Source organism: Chaetodon auriga, chromosome 17, assembly GCF_051107435.1.
Source record: "Chaetodon auriga isolate fChaAug3 chromosome 17, fChaAug3.hap1, whole genome shotgun sequence".
Lineage (NCBI taxonomy): Eukaryota > Metazoa > Chordata > Actinopteri > Chaetodontiformes > Chaetodontidae > Chaetodon > Chaetodon auriga.
In genome coordinates this window covers 20,600,939-20,615,606 of record NC_135090.1, presented here as the reverse complement: position 1 = coordinate 20,615,606, position 14,668 = coordinate 20,600,939, and the positions used below count along the sequence as shown (strand labels likewise).

General features: G+C 45.3%; 2 protein-coding genes across 4 annotated transcripts in view; both read left to right on the top strand.

The window, feature by feature from the left end:
• cica (capicua transcriptional repressor a) overlaps window positions 1-2,820 on the top strand; it is a 30,852-nt gene extending 28,032 nt beyond the window's left edge. For both annotated transcript variants that reach the window (XM_076754141.1, XM_076754140.1), the window contains exons 19-22: window positions 146-309; window positions 451-585; window positions 666-791; window positions 1,067-2,820. In XM_076754141.1, the coding sequence (XP_076610256.1) occupies window positions 146-309; window positions 451-585; window positions 666-791; window positions 1,067-1,329 (688 nt within the window). In that variant the 3' untranslated portion in view covers window positions 1,330-2,820. The remainder of the gene's footprint in view (window positions 1-145; window positions 310-450; window positions 586-665; window positions 792-1,066) is intronic.
• A 2,546-nt stretch (window positions 2,821-5,366) lies between these two features.
• Window positions 5,367-14,668, top strand: part of gsk3aa (glycogen synthase kinase 3 alpha a) — a 195,589-nt gene continuing 186,287 nt past the window's right edge. For both annotated transcript variants that reach the window (XR_013078424.1, XM_076755030.1), the window contains exons 1-8: window positions 5,367-5,678; window positions 11,626-11,711; window positions 12,654-12,755; window positions 12,853-12,936; window positions 13,417-13,527; window positions 13,688-13,818; window positions 14,243-14,447; window positions 14,565-14,660. Coding sequence is in view for 1 of the 2 variants with exons in the window: in XM_076755030.1 (XP_076611145.1) it covers window positions 5,504-5,678; window positions 11,626-11,711; window positions 12,654-12,755; window positions 12,853-12,936; window positions 13,417-13,527; window positions 13,688-13,818; window positions 14,243-14,447; window positions 14,565-14,660 (990 nt within the window). In the remaining variant the exon portion in view is untranslated. The remainder of the gene's footprint in view (window positions 5,679-11,625; window positions 11,712-12,653; window positions 12,756-12,852; window positions 12,937-13,416; window positions 13,528-13,687; window positions 13,819-14,242; window positions 14,448-14,564; window positions 14,661-14,668) is intronic.

Here is a 14,668-nt window from a genome sequence, read left to right as displayed (position 1 = left end):
ATGTTCTTTATTTAGACAGTAGGAGAGTGGAGAGAAGAGAAAGCCCTGGCAGAACTCAGCCTGAAGGCCTGAGAGATGCGCAGACATTCAGAGACCATCTCTTGATATTTTAATCATCGCATTACGCCGTGTTCTCTGCATGCAGGAAACACAGTGGTGTGAGTTCGGAGACGTACTTTGAGGAGCGATTTGCTGAGCTTCCAGAGTTTAACCCAGAGGAGGTCCTGCCTTCGCCCACTCTGCAGAGTCTGGCCACCTCACCGAGAGCTATCCTGGGAAGCTACCGCAGGAAGAGGCGCAACTCCACCGGTGAGATGCAGACAGAGAGATGGAAAAGGGAACACAACCAAAACAAATTCAGTGAAAACCATAACTTTTTCTTTACAGAGCAACCTTTTTGTTACTTGGAGACTTTTCGTCTCATCTTCTTCCTGGTTTTCATGTGTGCAGAGCTGGAGCTGGCAGCAGAAGACCCCAGCTCCCCGAGGAGGAAGACTCGTCGCCTCTCCAGCTGCAGCTCAGAGCCCAACACCCCCAAGAGCGCCGCTAAGTGTGAGGGAGACATCTTCACCTTCGACAGAGCCGGTACGACAGGTAACATCAGCTGCAGCAGCTGCTCCAGGAGGCGCAATGAAAGTGATACGATGTTCTCCTCGTTCAACCAGGTGCAGAAGGAGAGGATCTTCTCGGAGATTTGGACCGAGTCCCCTGCTCGTCTCTGCGTAGAACTCTGGATCAGCGCCGGGCCCTGGTCATGCAGCTGTTTCAGGAACATGGCTTCTTTCCCTCAGGTAAACCACCAGTAGTGGTAGCACATGATGTCAAAGTAAGCACAGAAATGGAGATTAATTCAGGGACTTGTATTGCTATGCTTTGAAGCCTTTTTCTGAATCAATGTTATGATGCTCAATAAATACAAAAAAAACTACATGCAGTCTGTAGCAGTTGCAGTCTGATTATCCCCTCACAGGATACGTGGTTGCTTGCTGTCATGCAGTTCTTGTAACGACTGCTCTCCTCGTTCTCTGTTTTCACTCCTCCCTCCTGTTTCTCTCACCCTCTCCAGCTCAGGCCACTGCTGCCTTCCAGGCGCGCTACTCGGACACCTTCCCCACCAAGGTGTGCCTGCAGCTGAAGATCCGCGAAGTCCGTCAGAAGATCATGCAGACGGCCACGCCCGGAACCGTCGAGCTTGGAGGGTTAGTAGAGGTAAACCCCGCCCCGTCCCACGGCTCCTCTTTCAATCAATCAGCCCGGGAGGACGGAGGGGCGGAGCAGCAAGGAGACAAAGGCCGGAGCCCCGAGGAGCCGAAAAGTGAAGGATCCTAAGCTGGAGAGGATGACGGAGTGGGAAAATCAAGGAAGAGAAGAGGAGAGAGGAGTGTGTCGTCCCCGCCGATTGTTCTTGTATGTGTTGAACCAGTACTACGAATGACTCCAGCGGGATCCGTTCTTCTGGCACTAAACTCCACCAGACCTGGGCAGGAATACGTTTGAGTATGGTCACAAATGTTCAAACCACTCAAGGTGCACTTGATTCTTCTCATCGGACGTTAAAAAGCCTCAAAAGTGGACAAATGACATGCAAGTCCTGATGAGTCAAGTGCTTCTTGTAGTATTTTCCCTTTTTTCCTCCCAAGTATCCAGAATATTTTCAGTTAACACTTTGCCCAGGTCTGCTCTCAGCACATTTGTACAGTAGTTTGTAGTTTGACACACAAACTCTGTGGTACACACTCTCTATCTCTCTGGCACACATACGCACACACAAACCATGGTGCATATGTTATCTCCAGCATGCATATGATCCCACATAAACACACATGCACACACACCCTTACCAAATCAGACTGTTACTCTTGGTTGGCAGTCCCAAGGAGCCGCCACCAAGGACCATGACACACAAAGGCACTTTGTCACTTATTGTGCAGATGCAGTTTGCTGTTGCCAGCCAGCCAGCCAGCCCTCAGATGCCATTGACTTGACCTCCTTCTCGCCCTTCCACTCCTCAGCACAGTGGTCGGGACACAAACACAACCCCAACGACCTCCACTAATATTCCACAGCCCCTCGATGCTGCAAGACAGACAGCACACACACAAACACGCATATACAGTACACACACACACACACACACACAAACACAAACAAGCAGTGCATGGACACCTCTGTGCAGTGTGAGCACTCATACACAAACATAGTCAACCCTGGTCTGACCAAGCCATTGGCCTGCACAGTTTTTAGTGATTGTAGTGAGAAGAGAAACTGAAAGCATGAAATCTACTCGCTCCTGTAAAACAAAAAGAAGGCAGGAGCTGGGATGTAGTGTGACCAATCTTTGCACCTTCAGTTATTGCCATTATGAAAGACTGAGTCCTCATTGGCGGGAGCTGATTATATACGTCTGTATGTCTGTTGGGGTGCCCTCCCCAAAACCTGTGTGAACAGGCACCGTAAAGAGATTATGTAAAGAGACTATTGGTTGCGAGGCTTTGAAGATTCAGCGTTAAGTTCGACACTGACCGGCTCCCTCTAGAGCTCAGAGAAAAGGCAGAAGAAGAAACGGGATGATGTTCGTTGGACGGAAGAGTCATATTCCAACTATTGGACGACAGATAATAGCGAATAAGGACATCAACAACAACAACAACAACATGACAAGCTTACCAACGGAGAGAACAAGTAGAATTTTAACCAAACTTCTCTGAATCTCCCCGTGGATGTAATGTTGCTTTCTCTCGTTATCGTTGACGTGGAAATAACCAGTTTTACCGTGGCCTGTTTTTCTCTCGTGGCTCTATTGTGTTTCTTCTCCAGCATAAAAAAAAAAATCACAACAAAAAAAAAAAAACTTTGGACAAAGAAGGGGACGAAATCAGTCTGTGCCCCCCCCCACCCCCCCACCCCCACTTTTAATTATACCTGGGGCGGTTCTCCCCTCCCCCCTTCCCTTCTCTACGATTTCTCACCAGACACAGAAGTGGGGGAGCAGGAGTGTTTGTCGTTTTGTAAAACGCAGAAATCAGGTGTTTGCACAATTTGTGCGGCCCCTCTCGTCTGGGACCGCCGCAAGTAAAATCAGGAAAGTATTGTTTTTAGAGATTGTTTTAGTAGAAAAAGTAATAACCTTATTCCGTGTGTTATCAACCACATTTTTCCTCCCCTTGTCCTCCCTGCTTTCTCCCTCCTTCTCCCTCTCCTCTACTCCCATCTTTACCTCACCCGTCTCCCTCAAACCCCTCAAGTGTTGTTAGAAAGTGCCCTTAAGCACTGGTCCCGGGTCAAGCGCTATGTAGCTCAGGATGGCTCTGGTTAGGGTTAGTTCAGGGAAAGCAGATCCTAGACCAGCCCTGGAGGGCAGTCTCTGGAGCCCTCCCCTCTTCCCTCCCTTCTCGACACTTTATCCTTTCCCGTCAAATGGTGCAATAGGACTTTTTTTTTTTTTCTTTTTTGGAAATGGGTGGGTTATTTTGTTTCCAGGGGAAGGCTCTGTGCCATAGATATTAAATCAGTGCAGTCAGTCAGTGAGAGGAATGAGCTGTTGTGATACTATCTTTAACTATGGTATAAAACAAAACAAAAAAGAATCACACAATTATTGTTATTGTTGAAGAGATAGAGGGTATAACTTACTAAAAGTCAAAGACAATTTTTGAATAGCACTTTTTGGCTCTTTGCTTCCTTGGTGAAGAGTGGGGGTAGTTATTATTATGGGTATCTCTTTTGTTTCTCTGTATACAGTTGGATGTGTGAAAAATATATATACCGGTATTTCCATATATGTGCATTTAGGTCTGTGTTTGGGTGTGTGTGTATGTTTTAGCACATGCAGGTAGTGTCTTAACACAACCAACCTCTTGTTCTTTCTCCACACAGCAACATTATCAATAGTGTATTTTTCATCGTATTCTGCATTCTACTCTAGAGACAGTATTTTTATAGTCACCATGACTATTTTGTCCGCCATCTTGACTGTTATCAAACCCAGTTGATTCAGGATATATATGACATATATATTCAGGATATATTATATATAAATATATATATAAATACACACAGGAAATAGAAGTCTATCTCTTCACATCTCTTTGGGGTTAGGGCTGTAAAGTGTCCATCTGCATGCATGTGCAATCACATGCACGCGTGTACACACCCACACAGACATATGTGCATACACACACACGTATGCGTGTGCACTGTATGATTGTGCTTAAAAATAAACTGTCCTTACTTTGGAGAAGGAATTTTAGGATGAGCAAGGTGAGTGTTATCTCATAAGCAGGCATGTTGACCATGTGCAATATTTCTAAACAACAACAAAAAAAAACTAAATATTGAAAATATTAAAGATCTAACACAATGTCTTATGTGCTTGACTTTATTTCACATCCCTGAATTTCTCCAGTGTTTTATCAGGTTTGAATGTCTGACCAAGTTGTGTCTTATTTTTCGGTTCACATACAGAAGATGTGATCGACTTTAATACTACCTCCTGATTCACTTAACATCTGACTTTCCAAAATGGCGATGGGAGAGACAAGAGAAAGTAGTTCATGCAAACTCATCCTCACTTGAACAAATTTGCCTGTGGACTAATGAACAGCATCCACAGATGCAGCCACCTCAGCCCACCAGGGCAAGTACCCCAAGTCTGTGGAACATACAGTCTGTGCTTCTCCAGCTGGTCTTTATCAGCCATTTCAGTGTTGAGAGTGCTTATTGGATCAGAGAAGCCTTTCAGATTCAGGTCAGATTTGGTGAAAGGTGGGTTAAGGTAAGGGAAGCTGGACCATGTCAGTGGGAAGCTGGAGATCCCTTCACCAGGTTACTTATGTGGTCTCCCCACATAAGTCATGTCATCATATCACTATTGAATAAGATTATGGAAAATAGCTTAATTAAACATATAGTTAAAGATTAGAAGAAGAGGAAAAAATAGAGCTGAGCTTCCTGATATTTTTGAAAAAGTATTCCATTCTTTAAATTTGCATAATTTGTCGCTTTTATTATAATTTCAAAATAAAGTTACAGTATGCTTCATGGGGTAACTACACTAATATGTAATGTAAAAAGAACCTCTGTGCAGTTAGAGTAAGGTGGTGGTCAACGTGACACTAACAGTAAATTTAGTGAATCTTCTCATCTTTTAATCTGAATACAAACATACATGGCCTTTAATTTTATGGTTATATACACTGTGACTGTTGCTCCTTCTTTGGCCTACATCCACCGTTAAGTAATTTTAAATTTGTAGTTGTTTTCGTTTGTGAAAGCCTGGGCAGCAAACCTGAGCAACAGCTCCTTCGAACTTCATCTCCCAGGTGGCATTGCGAGCGGTCTGTTTCTAGGTGTCTAGCAACAGCTATCAGCCCAGACAGCCGGCGGCAACGGGAGCGGTATTTCTTGGTGTGTCTTTCCACGATTATTCGCTGCCGGGTATTCATAATTAATAGTCGCTTGGTTGAAAATAGTGAAAAAACAACCCTGACCCCTGCACAGAGATATGAGCGGCAGCGGGCGGCCCAGGACCAGCTCGTTTGCTGAGCCGCCAGGTGTGCCAGGAACCGCCGCTGCGTCCACCGGATCAGCCGCTGCCGTGGGGAGCAGCACAGGAAAGTCCGGGGTCCCGCAGGCCTCCGGCAGCAGCTCGTCGGGATGCTCGAACCTCAAGCTTGCCAGTAAGCTCTAATCAGCTATTTATCCGACTAATTTTATTGCCTACTTTTACCTCAGAAATACACGCCAGTGTTATGTGCCACAATCAAGAAGAAAGTCGTTACTGGTGCCCTGTAGTGGTGACCAACTTGCTAGCGTGCTAACTAGCTTGACTGCTAACGTTAGCCACTTGTTTTGTATGTCACTTGTTCCCCGTCCGGCCGATGGATGTATTTTACTTTAGCCTCACTGGTGTTAAACTAAACAGCTGGCCGGTCATCACTTGAACCCAGTGTAACGTCAGCTAAATTCACGAGCAATCTGATTTACTAATGTTAACTTGAAAGATGGGGATCTGTTTGATTACACTGTGGTCACTGTGATTGAGCTGTAAAACGGGCTCTCTTGTTCTTTGTGGCCAAGCTAGACTCATATACCTAAGCTGGAGTGCTGCATTCACGGTTCTTTTCTTGGATGTGGTTGAGAGTGTCTCATTGGCTATCAGTCTGGCTCTCCTGGAGAAGGGTCAGGACGGAAAGTTGCCTTTTCACCAAGGTCACCTGTGGGGCAATGGCTTAGCAGCAGGTGGCCGACGCCTGGAGGTTGCAAGCGATGCACATCCGGCACAGGAGAGGGGCTGTGTGCTGGGATGCCAAGGAGTAGGTTACCTGCGTCTGACATGGAGTTATCATATGCCCCTTTATCACCGTCGTGACAGGTGTAAGCAGAGATGTGTGTGTGAGTGTCTGTGTGTGAGTGTGTGTGCGCACGCGCGTGCACGTGTGAATCCAAACCTTGTCATCCATTAGCAGGCAGTGGTGTGTGTCTTTGATATTAGAGCTGGAATGGGAGGTCATCTCCAGTTCATACAGTGAGACCCCCTGTTTTCTCGCTCCCCCTCGGCGGCAGCAGCAGAGCAGTGCAGCCTGAGGCTCTGAAAGTCCAAAATGTTGCCTTCAGTTGGTAAAGATACTCTTCTGGATGATTGATGGACATGTTGTCAGGTTTGGGAGTCCCGGAGGCTATTTCAAGAGGCAGGATTAACCCAGTTAGCCAGATATTTGGGAGAGAGACTGATGTGATTTGACATCTTGAATTACTGTTGAAATTATACTTGGACCAACTGGTGATATGTCATTATGGACAACAGTGGAAGATATTTGATGGCAAAATGTTAAAGGTTTCCATTTAATAACCCTCAAACTGTGAGTCCAGTCTTTTACTTCAGAATGTGGTGTTCTCATACTTCTAGTCTGAAAGTGAACTGTGCATTTCTTTTTGTTTCTGGCGACACAGTGTGAACCTAAACATGAAGGCAAGAATAATGATCGGCCGCCTTATGGTGCCAGAGTGCCTGATAGGTTAGTCAGTTTGTTTCCCACATGCTTACTTGTGGAAGTAGTTGGTGGCAGTGAGCAGATTCAGTATATCCACAGTATTAGTTGCAAATGTCCAAGGAGAAGCTGACATGCCCAGACATGTCTTGTCAGTTAAGGAAAATAAAGAGATGGTGGTGTACGAAAATGACAGTCAGCAGGTTCAATGTGATGATAGATCATTTTCCTCTGATTTTATGACACTGAAGTGCCATTTTTCTACCACAGTCTCACCTTCTTGACGATGTCTTCAGGTGACACTTTCGGAGTCGCTGCACAAACAGTGACTTGGTGTGTTCATATAGAGTTTTTGTATATTGTTAATATATCACAACCAAGATATTGTTACCGAGGGGATCTGAAAGCAGGGCTCACTGCCACAAATCAGAAAGCTTCCCCACATCCCAGTGTAATTACCATTGCTGCTGTGACAGTGTCCAAGCACTTGTTCCATTATTCACTGTCTGTGGAGCAGCTCCAGGATTTGTCTGTGGATGACATCATCCCCATCGTCTGTCTCCTCAGAGCTCACAGAGAAATGCTCATATTCACAAATTCAGTCGAGCTCGAAAACACTACGGAGAAAACATTATTTCAGGGCGGATTTTCCCTTTAACAGAGTAGCAACCGTGTGATCAATCATGATTATCCCTTTGGGAAACACTACAGAGACAGTTAGGCTCAAAATCATGTGACCAACACAAGGAGGACGGTATCACAGGACTGCTTTTGTTTCCTTGATGGCTTTGTGTAAATTTTCTATAAACCAGCTCACTGTTTACCAAACGACATAACCATGATCCAGTGAGAAGTGGACGTGGTGTTGATTGTGTTTTCGTGAGCACATTAACACTCAACAATAGATGTTTGATAGAAACCTCACACTTACACCAGCGGTTCTCCCGATAGAGTAGATGGCCTGGTTAGATTTAGGAAGATCTTGCTGCATTAAACTGCATATTAATAAGGTAAACTTAATTCTCTTGAAGCTACTTTGCTTTAAGAAGTGGAGTTTATGTAAGTACAGTGTCGTGTGTGTGTGTGTGTGTGTGTGTGTGTGTGTGTGTGTGTGTGTGTGTGCGTGTGCGTGTGAAGACACGACATCAAATCTGCCGGCTAATGCATTAATGAGAAGAGTTTGTATAAATTCTCATATTTCATATTGCTATTTGAGTTTAAAGGCAGCAAATGCATCGAAATGGATGTGACAAGGTTTGAAAAATTGCTTGTTTTCAGGGATTATTTCCTCCCGGAGACTTGAGTTTCCTTCAGTGAATGTCAGGTGAATGACAGGAAGCGGAGTGTAACACAGCGCACCGCTGATACGAAAACACTCAACTCAGACACAATGATAAAACGGACACACTGACAGAGCGAGGCAGCGTCTTTATTATGATAGATTATTGACCTCAGGGAAGTTTCAAGCCCGTGGACGTTGTTTTTCATGCAGTGAAAAATGAATGGCAGCAGGAAAACAGCCCCGATATCTTCAGCTGCACTGACTTGACACATCAGCAGGAAACATGTAAGAGGAGGAGCAACACACACAGTTGGCATGGAAGTATCCTTTAACCAGCTGGCCTACTTTTAACCTGGAGGTGTGTGTGTCTTTGTGTGTGTGTGTTCATTTCCTAACTAGAGGGTGAACCCAGTCATTGGGTTAAAGAACCCAGTGACCCGGTCACTCTGCAGGCCTCACTGTTTCAGCTGTAACAGATATCAGCAGCACGTCTATTGGATGACCACCACACTTTTGTGGCCGAGCACAATTTACTGTGTGTGCGTGGACGTGGACGCGGTTCAAGAGCACCAGGACATGTAGTTCAGGCCGTGCGAGGGTCATATCAATAAGTGCATTGTCTTGTTTGGTAAACAAAGCTTTAAGTATGTGGACATGGTCAATGTGACAGTGATACAGCACAATGACAGCGACATGGCAAACAAAGAGGGAAGTGAAATTTCCATCAGCTGGTTATAAATTAAGGGATGTGTCAGAATGAAATGACAGAGATACGTCTGTGGTAGTTGATTTGTAAGGTGGCTGGTTGAGCAGAAAAACTTCGCTTAACGCAAATTTTCATGCTTTCATCTCTTACAGGTCAACTGACATTTCAACTCCGTTCACCTCTTTCTCTTCAGCTGACACTTCCCCTTTCAATTCTTGCACTTTGATGCTTCAAACCCTTTCAGATTTCATCTTTGAACAACAAAAAAAAAAGCTTTTAAGCTCTTCTAATTCCCACAGTTTGTTCTCATCATGACTCCATCTGCTCTCCGTGCTTACACATAAACTGAAACTTTAGCTTCTTTCAGCACGTCCATTTTAACCGCTGGTCAGTAATTAGCCTTCACTATGCTGCAGGCTGTTCTCGTCTGTGTATTACCTTTTGGATTTTGTGTATTTCTGAACCTGCTACAGATATTTTTCATGTGTTTAACGAGCAGAAATAGCCATTTAAAATTACTGAAGAAAGAGAGCGTTTGACATTTTTCTTGTGGTGTAAAGATGCTCAGACTAGTTGAACAGATTACCATGCACATGAGTAATAGTGGCTGTAACAGCATTAAACTGGAGCTGACCCCAAGGCTAGGAAGAACAGTGCACGGCTGGGCGAACAGAGGCTGCTGCATGATCCTCAGAAAGCTCTCTTCCTCTGATGAGTAATGTTTAACAAATCCTCCAGCCAGAGAGCGAACAAAAGCGTTTTGAATGTTTTTCACATTTATCACAGTATTAGAGTTTAACTTTTTTTTTAAAAAACGCCTTCTTAAGTTGGAGAACGGACAGCGGAGGCGACATGAACCAGCGATGTTTCTCTTTCACAGTCTGCACCTTAAACCTTTTGCCCCCCTCGGGCGTCCAATTTGGCCCAGAAGGCTCCGGAAACAAACGTCAGCTGATTAAAAATCACCCAAGTGTTGCTTTCAGGCTGGAAAGGTTATGACATTTTATAAGGGTGAAGCATAAGATTGTTGTTGTGGGGATTTGGAGTAGAGGCACACAAAGATGTTCATCAGATGTTCATCAGTATGATTGTGCTAACAGGTCGTCCGCAGCCTGTGTGTGCTGTCGAAGCTCCTCTGATTACTGCCTTTGCTCTGGGTGTTGTGAGACGACAGCATGAGCTGGACAGAGAACACAGCAGGCCGTCTCCTAAAGGACCCAGAGTCCACTTGCAGTTTGTTAGTCAAATTCATTTGTTTTGTAAATGTCAAAGTAATCCACCCACAGAAGTAGAAGAGAGGGCTGCTGGAAATGCTCAGCTCCTTCCTGTTTGCTTTCCTGACGCTCTGCTGCTGTTTTAACTACCTTTCAGTCAGACCCCGGTGCAGCCTCCTCTGCTGCCGCCACCCAGCGTGAGCGACTGTTCACCTGTCAGCCGGCCGGCGGGAGAGGCGCTCTGCGGTGCGCTAGGATTTCATAACTGAACTATGAGCAGGACACACGCTTTAACTTTCTCTGACTGCGTGGAAACGTGGTGGTTTCACACCACAGATGAGGAACAGGAGCGTTACAGCTTGATAACGTGAGCTGAACTGGGCTTGGAGTACAATACTGCTCATATCTGTATTTGTATTGAAGAAATACATCAGTGATGAAGTTGAGTGTTTCATAGAAATGAAAGATAGCTTAAGATAAGACGGATATGGCAAATTAGTAACACCAAGCTCGTCCCACCCCGCTGAGTCAATGCGTCTGTTTGAAGTCTTGATTCAGGGACACCTCTGCAACACAGAAGTCTAACCACTAGCAATGTCAGTGTCCTGTTTGTGAGAGGCGGTGACTGCACACTGAGCTCCTTTGGTTTTATCGTACCACAGGCGTTTTGACCACACTTGAGACGATGACATATGAACCACAAACTCCGTTTTGAAGATTTATCAAAACACCAAGGCACCACAAGAAGTTCTCTACAACTTATGAAAGCTCTTATGGCGTTTTTTTCCTTCTGTCTGTGAGGTAAAAGTAAATTATTTAATGCTTCACACTACAGGATGTTATCCTGATGTGTGCTTGTTTGTGTGTGATTGACCAACACGATGCTCCTGCGTTGTAGAAGAATCCTGGTATGAAAGGCTGTTATCACTTAAAACAGTTTATCAGGACAGACAAAGTGGCTGGCCTATTTTTGGGTTCATTCCCAGTTTAATTAGTCAGAGTGTCTTCAATATGAACTCTGCCATTTCTTTCTTTGTCTTTGGAGGCCTCTTAAAGTCGACATCCATTCACTTGGCTGTCATTAACCTCGATACTCAAACGGCCAGCGGAGAGACGGCCCAGATGTTCAGGCTGGCTGCAGCAAGTGTCCCGGCTTGACCGTCAGTGGTGCGGCTTCGTATGGTTTCCTCCTGTAGAAAGGAGCCACGGGGATCACAGTCCATTTTAATCCTTTTATAACCATCACAATAAAGCAATTAACAGATTACCTGCTATGACTCATAACTACAGGGTTCTGCTGAAACAGAGGAGGTTAAAAATAGGCTTTGACACCCCTCTTCTGACCCCTGTTACGCTGGTAAAGAGGCTGAATCACCACGCCACACTGTTATATCCCCTCACCTCACATTGACCCCACTCCTGCTTGTTTCCTAGGAGACAGCGGGAAGGTGACGACAGTTGTGGCCACACCGGGTCAGGGACCCGACCGCCCCCAGGAAGTCTCTTACACTGACATCAAGGTAAGCAAGGAAGTGAACCAAGGCCGAGCGGTGTCCTCACATGGAGCTCTGTCCTTGTATGTGGAAGTAAAACTCAGTGACCTCGTCTGCTACTGCAGCTAAGACTTCACTCACCACGGCGAACGTAATGGCTGCCGTGTATCTGGCTGAAGCTGATATGGTTGTTGATCAATGCCCGTGGCTGTGTAATTATTTTGCCAGGTGCTGAGATTTACGGCTTCCAGGGCTCTCTTTATAGCCTACTTTCCTGCCTTTGTCTCTGAAAATGTGACATAATTGTGTCAGTCCCAGGCTAACGAAATTACATGGATGAAGCTGAGGCTGTATTGAGCCAGAGACTTGTTGTTACCTTCACAGCTCCTTCTGGTGGCTTCCTCGTATCACTTCGAAGATTACTTAATGCCTCTGTAACAACGTGCAAACGTGCATTTATCACAGTTTTTATCTCAAATTCTTATCGGAAATATTGTCACTCGTCCAACGTGTGCTGCAGCTGCAGCTTATAAAAGTGTCATGTAAGACTTAATTGATATGTAGTTGCTGTAATATAACATTTTCTAAATAATTAAACTGATCTATAATAAGTAATCCATCAGTGTGCATAATAGACATTTTAGTCATAATTTAGGATGACAGAACAAAATTTCGACACTATGTAATCATTTTAATGGCTTGTGTAGTTTAACGCCTGTACACACTCGGTCTGCAGCTAATTCATATTTTAATTAGCAATCTGCAAATTAATTTTTGGTGAGTGTTTTCTCTACAGGCCTGATACAAAGCCTTGAAAGTTTGGAAATGCTTAACCGTCCACATTAGGAATGTGCTTGAATATGAACGTACTCCTTGAAAAACGACAGTAACCCTTATAACTCCCCTGATGGACCATCATCGATGTCTTTCGTCCAGCTGACTCTCTCCTCTTCTGTGGAAACCTTGCAGGTGATTGGCAACGGGTCATTCGGTGTGGTGTACCAAGCGCGCCTCATCGACAGCCAGGAGATGGTGGCCATCAAGAAGGTTCTGCAGGACAAGAGGTTCAAGGTAGGGCTGTAGATGTTTTAGGGGTCAGACTTCGCCTCCCATGTGTTTTGTTTGTGCTCACGCTTGGTTTGCGTTGGCGTGTTTTTCGTCTTTGCAGAATCGGGAACTACAGATCATGAGGAAGCTGGATCACTGCAACATCGTCAGGCTACGCTACTTCTTCTACTCCAGTGGTGAGAAGGTACAACTCTTCTTCTGTTCTTTTCTCACGTCTTCTTGCAGAAAAATCGATTGTGGTCGGTTAAACTTTTGCTAAGTCACCGTATTCACACACACCCTTTTCTCACAGTGCTTTAGCTTCAGGTGATCACTGTAAAGCAGGGGAAATGGTGCATGCACGTAAAAGATAAGATCACTCTGCTGCAGCGTACGAAGAATTACACCAACCCTGAGAAAAGGGAAGCAGTCCATTTCTTGGACTGACGAATATAGAAACACTTCTGAGTTTAACGTTGCAGAAGTAAATTACTGGAAGCAGGATTCTGTTTGTGTTGAATAGAAAAAAACAGGCGTGTAAATCAGCAGCCACTTCATGCATCAACGTAACTGCTTCACGCTGTCAAACCTCTGGCTACCTGTAGCAGTGAGCAGGGCTCGTAAACCTGTGTTAAACCATATTTCTAGCGCGGTGATTTCTCTCTCTCTGCCCCGTGCTGCACAGAAAGATGAGGTGTATCTCAACCTGGTGCTGGACTTTGTCCCTGAGACGGTCTACAGGGTTGCCAGGCATTTTAACAAGGCCAAGAGCATCATTCCTATCATATATGTGAAGGTCAGTTTCCCGTCAATGCATTCCTGTGATGTCTAATTATTTAGAGTGGAACTCTAACACAGTAGTATAAACCTCTGGATGATCCTTATTTCATAACCGCGTTGTCTTTTGTTTGCTTCCTTTTCTTGTGTCGTGTGTTCTTTTGTTGTGACCTCCTCAGGTGTACATGTACCAGTTGTTTCGCAGTCTGGCTTATATCCATTCCCAGGGCGTGTGTCACAGAGACATCAAGCCCCAAAACCTGCTTGTCGACCCAGAAACTGCCATCCTCAAGCTGTGTGACTTTGGCAGGTGAGCTGCATGAACAGATGGATTTGTCCCACACACACATGAAGGATTTAACGACAGCAGAATCGAGCTTCTGTGTGCAAAATAAAGGGAATTAAGCTGATCTTTATCTCCTCCAGTGGGATATTCAGCTTATGTCACACTGCTGTGACATAAAGGTGTGAACTAACCATTTCAAACAGCCCAGTGGTGTCACGGGACTCTTCAATATGGCAGACTTTGACCTGCCTCTTAACACTGGCCATAGTCGACCCCGGAGGTTAAAAATATCTGTAGTTTGTAGTGAGAGGAGTAAACAAAGCCGTCATGTCTTGATAACCATTTCCCCCACAGTAGCTGATGTTTTCGCCCCCTGACCGGCCCCTCGGACCCGTCTTTCTTCGCTGCAATCTGCTATCGTTTAATTTGATCTCTTGTGTTTCCCCAGCGCCAAGCAGCTGGTCCGCGGTGAACCCAACGTGTCGTATATCTGCTCACGGTATTATCGCGCCCCTGAGCTCATTTTTGGTGCCACAGACTACACGGCAAACATTGACATCTGGTCAGCAGGCTGCGTGCTGGCCGAACTGCTGCTCGGACAGCCCATATTCCCCGGGGACAGCGGGGTGGACCAGCTAGTAGAGATTATCAAGGTGAGTGTGTTTGCCAGGTATCTGTGTGTGTGTGTGTGTTAGCTTGGTTTATGCTCACACATTATTCAGTATTGACACACCTGCAGAACGCTGCTCAGACTCCTCATCTGTTTTCAGGTGCTGGGAACCCCAACAAGGGAACAAATCCGAGAGATGAACCCAAACTACACAGAATTCAAGTTCCCTCAGATCAAAGCTCATCCATGGACCAAGGTGAGTAA